Raw genomic sequence first — 10,924 nt, forward strand, 5'->3', positions numbered from 1 at the left:
ATAAGTCACTTAATAAAATAGCAAGGCTAGTCAATCGCCATTGCTCGGACATTGACTTTTTTGACAATACAATTGTCTCATTCTCAGTCAATTTTAAAAGGCTACTTCTGCAATGACAATCATCAAATAATACCATTTAATACATAGATTATTTATTTTTCTTTCGACCCATTTTTACTTATACATCTTCTTATCATTGTATATTCATTAATGCAAAGCCCATTGGCATTAAATAAATAAATAAATAAAATTCGCCGTGGTATAGATTTTGAAAAGATTTTTTACTGTTATTAATTACGTTGAATAAAATTTGTCAAATAACTTTTAGCCTACAAAATTTAATATTTCATGTTATAATTGAGTCCGTCAAGGAATTGTACATTTCCTCCCACCATTTCTTTACATGTGGTGATTATTGCACATGCGTGTTAGTGCAAAATCATGAACTTCATGACTTCATCATACTCAAGTAGTGAGAGGAAAGACGATTCTTTTGCAGACTATATAATATTGACGTAAAGATTTTACTGAAATCTATTTATTAAATTCGTTTAACTCCTAATTGATAATAACTGTAATTTTTTTTTTTAAATCTTTATCTGAGCAAAGTTGTAACTACGTTGTTCTTTTTTCAATAAATCTTTCAATTATTTTTTTAATTAAGTAATAAAATTTTAATACCTCTGATTAAACAAAATGATTCACTCAGACAAATAAAATTGAATTATTTTTTATCATTTCTAATTGTTTTGAATTGTGTTTTTAAATGAAGTGCCGTCATGGCAGTTGGAAGTCATTGAGTATTTTTAAAAAATGGTAAGAACTGTCTGAGAATACCCTTAATAGAAGATAACCGGTTCATTAAGATAATCGTGATAAAAAATCAGCTTATCTTTAACTAAATTCAGATTTCTTCGATCTAGAACAAGAACTTTTATAAAGTTTTTAAATTCTCAACCCAGAAATATATCAGATTTGAAAATTCAATAGTATAATTTCCTGTAATAAGAAAATACGATATTTCAAAGCGTTATAATTTTTCTCTCATGGACGTTTACATGAATCATTAAGTTTATTCAAATTACTTGATTATTAAGTTTTTTATGAATTTATTTGCATATTTTTTATTAAATAAAGTGTTGTAAAAAAAAATAACCACTCATGAATTATGCTTAATACGGCCTTGATAAGATTATAATTATCATGAGTTATTAAAGATAGCTATAGTTTAAGTAGATCTGAAAAATTGCAAATCATTCTTCGTTTAAAGGTCAAGTGTAAAAGTGTTATAGTACGTTGCGGATGAAAATTACAAAAAGCATCAAACAGCAATAGTTGATTATTACAATTATCAAGATGACTTTAGAAGAATCTAACAATTTATCATCTAAAGAAACAATAGAATATTCAGAGGAAGTTATTCAAAAATTATTTAGTGCAAAACTTCCATTAGATTGGAATAAATTAAAAAGAGAAAAGAAAAGTGAACTAGTACATCAGTGGGCACGTGAAGCTTTTCCTAACGTACCTGCATCGCTAGTGACACTGACAGTAGGTTTGACTGTCGATGGTGATTCCGGAACATCTATAGACGAAATACCTGAATGGTTAGACCGCGAGAAATTCGCCCGCGGTCAAAAGTTCGCTCAAGATAATATTTTTGGAATTTTTTTTTCAATACTTTTAACTTTGTTCGGTCTTTATTCGTTTGAAGACGGTCTCAATCCTCTGATTATAACTGGAAAATCATCGGAGCCGTATACAGCATTCAAAAGGTATTCTATTTACAACAATTTTTATGACATTAATTATTTACTCTGAAAAAATCAGTGTTACGTAATGAAGTGATTATTAAGCTAAGTCTTGATTATAGTTGTTTTTCGACACTATTTATTTTTATTAACATTAGTAACATTTTAACTGCTAACACAATCAACATGTTAAATCTGCGATATGAATTAATTAACAATTTTTAATATAATTTATTAAACTTTTTTATTAAGATTTTTTAGTACCGACTGTAACAAATTACACATTGAGAAAAAAAATAGGTCCTGCGAATTGGATTTAGTCCTTTCATCAGTCCTCGTTGGTTCAACAGCGCCAAATAATTGAGTGAACGTTTCATTTATGGAGACTACATACGTATATAAACTCCATAGACTATATATGTATATATTCTCCATAGTTTCATTTCATTTGTACGAATTGACTGCAGCTCGCAGCACATAGGGTAGAAGTACCAATCGTGGCCACTGCTCCATTTTTCGACGTTTAATACTTTTCTTAAATTAATGAATAAATATAAAATAAAATTTCCATTTTAATAGTAGGATAAAAGTACCTTTAAACACATTTTCAAAATAAATTATGTCATTGGGTCTTTTAGAAATTACTTTATTTAAATTATTCAAGTGTCCAAAACTGGCCCTAAAGAGACTAAAAACGGTACCTCTACCCTAATTGTTTCCAATACTTACTATACTTTTCAGAAGTTCGTAAAGATTCTGTTAATTTTTTGTTTTTCATTAAAATTTAATTTTAAATATGATTTTTGACCAGTTTTTGACACTCGAAAAATTTAAATGAAATAATTCGTAAACGACGCAATGACATTGTTAATTTTTCAAATTTCTCCAGAGATACTTTTATCACACTATTATACAATAAAAAAAAAATCAAGCAGTGGCTACAGATGGAACTTCTAGCCTACTTTGGAATTAACTTTTTTCCCTACATTTAAAAAAAAAGAGTGTTTTGTAACAAAAAATTTTTGGAAGGTTTTATCCCTGATTAAAAACTCTGGTTGAATCCGATTATAAAATTTTTATTCGGATTCAATCGGAGTTTTTAGTCAGGGGCTAAGTCATAACTTTGATTATATTAGAAATTGTAAATTGAATCGGAACTTGGCTTAAATTCCTATTACAATATTAATTATGATAATAAGTTTAGTTTGAACGTTAATTTAGATACTTATCAACTGGTGCGCGGTTCAGAAATTGGTTCACCGGTGATCTTTGGACCAAGGGTACACCTGCGTATAATGACATTAAAACCGTCCGGCGAGTTCACGCAATTATACGTAATAAATTAAATGAAATGTCAAATGAGGAAATAAATAAGGCCACGACAATTGAGAATCCATGGTCACCGATGAGAAATAGTTTATTGAAAGATTTTCGATCAGCATGCCCTGTAGCTTTACCTGGCCAATGCCCTTTTACAACTAAAACTCAAGGTGCTGTGCAGCCTCAAAAAATGCATCAAGGTGAAATGGCTATGACACAGGGTGGATTTGTTTGTTTAGTTGTTCTTTACCCTCAAGCTTTAGGTATACATGGTGCAACTGATAAAGAGCTTCATGATTTTTGCTATGTTTGGAGATGTATCGGTTATCTTTTAGGAATCGAAGATGAGTAAGTCATTAAAAAATTAATTATCCTAAAAAAAATATTTAAAAAATTTTTTTAAGGTTCAATTTCTGCCGAGGTACATTAGAAGATATTAAGCAACGTTCCGCAGACTATTTAAATTCGTGGGTGAAACCTAATTTCCGTGATATGACACCAGAATTTGAACACATGATGAGATGTTTAGTCGTTAGTTCCAATTATTTTTCTTCTAATACTTCTAATAATTCTTTCGAAATGAGTCTACTGTATTTTACGGAATTGATAGGCCTTGACATGCCGCAATTACGTGCCTCACTTAGTTATTCTTCTTGGATAAAACATCATTTTATGAAGTAAGATAATTATCCATAATAAATATATATAATATATTAAGATAAGTACGGCTGGGTGGGTTATCCCAATGCCTTATTTAAGAACTAACTATTAAGATAAGTGGTTCAGTTATTGACCTTTTAAAGATTGCGAATACTGGTAATTTATAACAACTGTTACATTGCCAATTGTAAAAAAAAAAAATTGAATGTTTATTCTCTATGGATTCAGTTCTCGTCCTTTAAAACTTAACACACTGCAGTTTTTGATCGAATAGAAGATTCAGTTATTGGCCCTCAAATGTAAATTTTTGCTGACCAGTATTATAATTCTTAATTAATAATTACTATCCTCTTCTAAAAAGTTGATGACCGGATGTCGTATCGTTTTACGTCACTTCTGTGATTATTTTATTCGGTTGTCGATTGGTAGACTGAGATAGTGGGGGGATTTTTGAAAGAGTGAAGGCGAGTATGTTATGTCTAGTACAATTAAAGAATAACCGGTTGACTTAATTAGCTCGGCTAATTAGCTGAAGATTTAAACTGTTAACTCAAATTAGCTAAGTGTCAAAATGGTTACTTAAATTTTTTTAGATGTACAGCCCTATTAAATAAACTAACAGTAATATACTGTAAAAAATTTGCAGAGTGAACGCGGATTAATCTAAAATAATCTACACCAATAAAAATAATGATATACTTGTGATGTAACCTATGTACTATTTGGTATTTTTTAGCTACCTTTTTTATTGTCTATTGACATTTTTTAAAATTAGTGAATAGGTCAATAACCGGTCCACGATCAATTACTGGGTTATTTACTTTATATCAATAATAATTATAAAAATTATTTATTATAGATTTACAATGCACTACGCAATGCAACTACCTCAAATAAAAAAGTTTTTAAATTTTCAAGCAAATAAAAGTATGAACGATGCACTGAAATTTACAAATGAAAAGCACGCCGAGTTACAACAAAAATCTTCCAAAATATTGTCATCTGTAACATCTGAAACTAATAGCGAAAATATTTTTACTCAGTACAAAATCTATGAATCTTTATTAATTATTGTGTTATGTTTTTTTGGATATATAATCTTCTTTTAAATTGAATAAAAATAAATTTTGTACTAAATTATATATAATTATTTTTATTTGTTAATTCACCCATTACTGGATCGTGAATGGCTGCCAATTTTCAAGCACAAGCCTATGATCGGCTAAATGATAACGGTATGGCAAGCATGGCAGTCGCAAGCATTGGCCAATCATAGCAATCAATCATCAGCCAAAGCTTGGTATCAAGAGCACTCGATCAAATCGTTGGCCATCAAACGGCGGTTAATTGTGCGCCGTTTTTATAAGCAAAAAGACGTCTACCAATGACTCACCATCCACGGGCTAGTATAGCCATTTATTGGTCAGTCATTAGAAAATCAGACATCGGCCAATTTGCGGGAAAATTTCGAAACTCGACGACTTTGCATAGAATTGAAAATCCGGTTCGGAGTGAAATTCACTTCTAAAAGAAGCTTATTTCAATATTAAAACTCCAAATCGGAGTAAATACGAATTTAAATACCATCCAGATCACTCAGAAATCACTACACTCAAAAAACAAACTCCCTTTTTGCTATGTAGGCAGTGATGTTTTTTAAACTCCGGAACTCCGAGTGACAGGGAGAATTCAGATTTAAATAAAATCCGTAATCACTCCGAATTCACTTATAGCTTTTTTACAATATGTAAATATTCAAATGATTTATTTGAATAAATTATTTAAAAGACTTGTAATTTATTTACCTATAATAAGTTTAAATATTGTTTCTCGTAGTAATACATGTTACATATTTATATATAGCTCGGAATTATAAACCGTCGTTAGTAAAAAAAAATTATTGTCATTACGTGGCGAAGCGTAGTGTTGTTTGACATCGCCTGCAGGTAACACCGGTTTGTGTAATCAATTTAAATTTGAATGACTGCGAGTAAAAGAATATAAACTCATTAATAATTGGTAATAAATTCAATTTATGAGCAGCGAAAACAGTATTAGATTTGAATACTGAATAAAAAAATCAAGTATGTAAAATATTTTTTGTATTTCACTTTTATATAATTATATACATTTTGGATTGAATACTTTGAAATTTCAAATTTTTTTTTTTATTTTGGAGGATAGAAATTAAGTGAAATTTTTTTGTTGTATTAAAAAAAAATTATTTATTAATTTATTTTTTTTCATAAGATTTTCTCTATTAAGGTGTTTACATTAAAAAGATTATTTAATTGCAATAAAAGCAAGAGAGAAAAGGTGACAATTCTGATTGCATGCAAATACAAAAAATCTAAATTTAATTGCACGCCTCGAACGCGAAGCGGATGATTTTGAATTTATATGAGAAATTATATGTATGTAGAAAAATATTTGACATTATTATTTTTCTGTTACTTTAATATTTAATTAACAGAAAATAATTTTTTTCGCTATTAATCGTCACAAAGATATAGATAAAAAATGCAACACGCGACCGATTACACGAATAACGATAACGAACATGAAAAACTAAGGACTTGTATATTCAATGGAAAAATTAAAAGTTCTGATACAATTATTCAAGACTTATTCAAAGTAAAACTTCCCTCGAATTGGGAAAAATTAAATGATGAAACAAAACGTAAGTTAATGCGTCAATGGGCCCGATATGCGTTTCCTAATTTACCTGAAACCTTAATGAGCATAACTGTAGGGTCAACTGTTGATGGAGACTCGGAAAAATCTATTGACGAAATACCTAAGTGGCTAGATCGGGAAAAATTTTCACGCGGTCAAAAATTTGCTCAAGATAATTTATTTGGCGTTTTTATTTCTACACTTTTGAGTCTGTTTGGTATTTATTCATTTGAAGATGGCTTAAAGCCATTGATTGCGACTGGAAAATCATCAGAACCTTATACAGCATATAAAAGGTATTTTTTAATTATTTTAAAAAATTTTAATTGATGATCAAATTAGTAACATCAGTAAATTAAATTTAAGATACCTGTCCACTGTTGCACGGTTCAGAAATTGGTACACGAGCGATCCTTGGACAAAGGGTACAATAGCGTACAACGACATTAGAACAGTACGTCGAGTCCACACAATTGTACGTGATAAATTAAATGCAATGTCAAACGAAGACGTAGATAAAGCTGCGACAATTGAAAATCCGTGGTCGCCGATGAGAAATATTTTGTTAGAAGATTTTCAATCAGTATGTCCTGTATCTTTACATGGACAATGCCCTTTTTTAATGGGAGCTTTGGATTCCGTACGACTAAAAAAAATGAATCAAGGAGAAATGGCTTTGACTCAAGGTTCATTTGTTTGTTTAACTATTCTTTATCCAGAAGCTTTTGGTATCCATGATGCTACTGATGATGATCTTGATGCTTTTTGTCATTTGTGGAGAGGTATTGGATATCTTCTCGGTATCGAAGATGAGTAAGTTAATAGTATCTTATAGATCATGTGGAATCGATATTATGCTCGATGTCACCAGATGTATACTATCTTATGTAATCAATGCATGAAGAAAAACGCCATTAAATGTCCAAAGTTAGCGTCATGCACTAATAATTATAAAAATACTTTCTTTTACTATTATTAAATAAGATTTATACTTCACCCTATAGTAATGCGTGTTTGAGCAAAATTTTGGAGTAAGTACCTTGAGCAAGACTCCTCACTACTAGTGTCTTTTTCTACGTATGTCCCTTTTGGAAAATCGTGTATCAAGAAACCTATGTCAAGATTTGTATATGTCTTGCTCATGGTATCGTACCCAAAAATATTAAAGATATCTTGAACACGGTGCAATGAAACAGAGTGTTTGACGCATTTCTTGCACCAGTAACTTACGGCAAGTACTTACGCATGGCTTACTCAAGATCTGCTCAAGACTCAAGGTCAATTTTGAGCCTAGAGTAAATCTTGAGCAAGCCATGCGCAACTATTTTTAACCATAGTCTTCCTCCAGAATTGGGTTATAATCTGGCACGAATTTCTTGATCAAGACTTGCACTAGGCTTGCAATTTAAATCCGGTCACAAGTATCTGCAGCAACCCTGCTTAAAAAATCCGATAGATTCTTATAGCTGTATGTATAAGGCCCTATACTTAACTATAGCACTTCTCATAGAACTCATTCATTCTTATAAAATTTCTATAGGAATTTATGAGGATTTATTAGATTCTATGAGATTTTCTAAACAGGGAAGACACATACGTAGAAAAAGATATTAGCATCTATCAATCTTGAGAACAGACTTGCTCAAGAATTGAAAAAGATTATTTTATGGGCATGAAATTACGTTGTTTAGTACTATTCACTTAAAAAAACTAAATAATAAAGAAGTCATCTTTATAATAGAAATATGTAAGGTTATAAAATTCAGCTGACGTTGCCTTGATCTATATAAGTGTACTGATTAACCCTTTAACGGCGAAGTCGGACAAAATAGTACGCACGGCGCCAAAGTGGCCTTTTATTTGTTATTTTAATGTTTTCAACAATTTTATTTTATTAATTATTTTCAATATTATCAATTATTTCAAGTTTTAAAAGAAATTTAAATTCTACTTTTTTTTTTTTTTTTTAATATGAATTTCTCATAATTTCTTTTCTTTTTAAATTCTTATTTTTATGTACGGCACTGTTTGCCAAAGCTCACGGATACACACTAACGTAGATACACACCACCCGTTTGACAGGCCACAAAGTAGGGGAAACGCCCAGAAGCGTTAAAGGGTTAATTAAATACGCACGTGCGCAGTCTAGAGATTTCGGTCATATTAAATTCAAAGCGACGTCATCAGAGAGATAAGTGATAAGATTTCTAAATGAGTTCCTATTTATGATTTGAACGTCTCATCAACATCTTAAAGAAATCTATAAGAAGTTCTCAAGATGTCGAATGAGCCACCTAGCGAACTCAGTAAGACGTCTTTAAAAAGAGTTCTTTTTTCTGACTTCGTGAATAAAACTTCAGTATGAATTTACCATGACGTCTTTAAGGAGCTCCTTATTTTGACTTCATAAAGAAGTTAAAAAAGAATACATTTAGACGTCAAAAAACTGACGTGTTATTTATGGAGTCTTCAAGAACTCTTAATTGAGACTTACTTAAGTAAGACTCCTTCAAAAAGACGTCGTAAATCAGTCATTCCGACTTGAATGCTTACTGTGTAGGAAGATATTCCGTTCATTTCACTCAAATTCAGTAGTTTAGTATAAAAAAGAAATGATTGTATTCTAATATAAAATTTTATGAGGCTAAATTTAGCCAGTTAGTGGCGCATTCTTCGACATGAATTACCCAAATTAATTTTTATTTATAAAAAAAATATGAATTATAAAAATTTTCTTAAAGGTTCAATTTTTTCCGAGGATCATTTGATGATATTAAGCAGCGTTCCGCGGACTATTTAAATGAATGGGTGAAACCAAACTTACGTGGCATAACTTCAGAATGGGAGCATATGATAAGATGTTTAATGAGTGGTATACAATATTATCTTCCCGGTATGTCTTATGAAATAGGTCTATTGTATGCCATGGAATTAATGAATATCAATATGCCGCGATTGCGTTCGTCCCTTTCCTATAGCGATAGGATAAAACATTATTTTATTAAGTAAGTTTATATTAATTTCAATAAAAAATCAGACAATTTGTTAATATTAAGAATTTTTATAAAAAATTACTCAAATATTTTTGATATTGTAACTTTTAATAAATATATGAATATTCAATATATTCAAAAAGCGATAATATGATTTATATATCTACAGTATTATTTGAGTAATAATTTATGGTTGAATTTTTCCACCCCTTTTTCAATCTCATATTCAAATTTTCAAGCCTGACACATTGTAAAAAACTACTCCAAAAAAAACAGGATGATTAAACAATTTTTAGAGATCCCTCCAAAAATTTCTGAAAAAATCAATAGTATATTGTGTGACAAGGGATGAAACAAGACGATTTCAGACTAGGGTGAGGTTGGCTGACATCACCCGCAGTCTGAAATCGTGTTTTATCCTGAGTCACACACTATATTTTTCATGATTACCTCCATCGGAACTTTAAGATTCAGTGTCAGCAGCCAGTAAGAAACAAGTTAATTTCAAGCCGATGATAAGGAGAACTGTTAGAGAATGAAAAATATGTGATTGACAGTCACTCATTACATAGTAAATAAAACAAAAATGTTATTTGCGCTTATTTTTTAGTAATTTTATTTGGTTAATTAAAATTGTCACTTAAAAAATGAAATGAGTAAACTGAAGTGACAAGTAAATAAATGAGAGTAATAAGGCTGCAAATGAACATTAAATATATCTAGCACAGGGCAGAAACAATTGTGTTTCTTCCCAAAAGAAGAAACACGCATGTTTCTTCCCGCTGTGAAGGGATTTATGAATTACGAATTCGCTAGCAGTTGTTTGCAGCATCGGCTTAAATTTAGCTTGTTTCGACGGGCTGTAGAGAGACTGAAACTTTAAGTTTCGATGCTGGTATCATGAAAAAAAACAATTTTTTCTCTTTTTCGAAAAATAGTATATTACACACCTAGGGAAGTAAGTATCCGGTATTTGTCGAGAATTTTTTTTAGAATGATGGTATGGCATCCATTTTTCATTGTGATTTAAAATTCTTAAGTGAGCTCTAAAAATTAGTCATTTTGATATTTAAAGAATTATTATGCATAAGAATATGAAAAATTTTCATACGAGATTGAAAATAAAAATCAGCCAGTTTTTTTTTATCACCCTATTGATTGACATAATTATTTTTGTAGATTTATCATGAATTACGCATGCCGATTTCAACAAGTCAAAAAATATGTCAACATTTTCTTTGACAGCTGTATTAATCGTGGACTACAATTTACAGATGAAAAGCATGCGAAATTACGTGTGAGATCGTCCAAAGCATTAAATTCCGCTATATTAAATAAACATGAATAGCGATAACTAAATATTGATATTTTCTTATACGGAAAGTAAATTATAGTAACCGTTCACCGGTGCAATATGATCTCTAGTTCCAAAAAATAACTTTTTCTTTCTTTTTAATAAATTTTTCTTTATTTAATTATGAAATGTAATAAATTCGTACAAATAAATCGTTTTTGAATAATAAA

General features: G+C 30.2%; 2 protein-coding genes across 5 annotated transcripts; both read left to right on the plus strand.

The window, feature by feature from the left end:
* Positions 1 to 1,149: 1,149 nt before the first annotated feature.
* On the plus strand, positions 1,150 to 4,840 carry LOC103570506 (uncharacterized). The gene is made up of 4 exons (XM_008548274.3): positions 1,150 to 1,775; positions 2,973 to 3,419; positions 3,476 to 3,748; positions 4,591 to 4,840. The coding sequence occupies exons 1-4, from the start codon at positions 1,357 to 1,359 to the stop codon at positions 4,838 to 4,840; spliced, it is 1,389 nt and encodes a 462-aa protein (XP_008546496.1). The 5' UTR covers positions 1,150 to 1,356.
* An 837-nt stretch (positions 4,841 to 5,677) lies between these two features.
* Positions 5,678 to 10,915, plus strand: LOC103570462 (uncharacterized). 4 transcript variants are annotated; one of them, XM_008548214.3, is made up of 7 exons: positions 5,678 to 5,815; positions 5,982 to 6,145; positions 6,239 to 6,411; positions 6,484 to 6,703; positions 6,774 to 7,220; positions 9,149 to 9,412; positions 10,580 to 10,915. In XM_008548214.3, the coding sequence occupies exons 3-7, from the start codon at positions 6,252 to 6,254 to the stop codon at positions 10,746 to 10,748; spliced, it is 1,260 nt and encodes a 419-aa protein (XP_008546436.1). In that variant the 5' UTR covers positions 5,678 to 5,815; positions 5,982 to 6,145; positions 6,239 to 6,251; the 3' UTR covers positions 10,749 to 10,915. The 4 variants fall into 4 exon arrangements, with proteins under 4 accessions (XP_008546436.1, XP_008546432.1, XP_053598110.1 ...); XM_008548210.3 differs by having other exon boundaries at positions 6,239 to 6,703; XM_053742135.1 differs by having other exon boundaries at positions 6,245 to 6,703.
* The last annotated feature ends 9 nt before the right edge of the window (positions 10,916 to 10,924 follow it).

Source organism: Microplitis demolitor, chromosome 10 (genome assembly GCF_026212275.2).
Source record: "Microplitis demolitor isolate Queensland-Clemson2020A chromosome 10, iyMicDemo2.1a, whole genome shotgun sequence".
NCBI lineage: Eukaryota > Metazoa > Arthropoda > Insecta > Hymenoptera > Braconidae > Microplitis > Microplitis demolitor.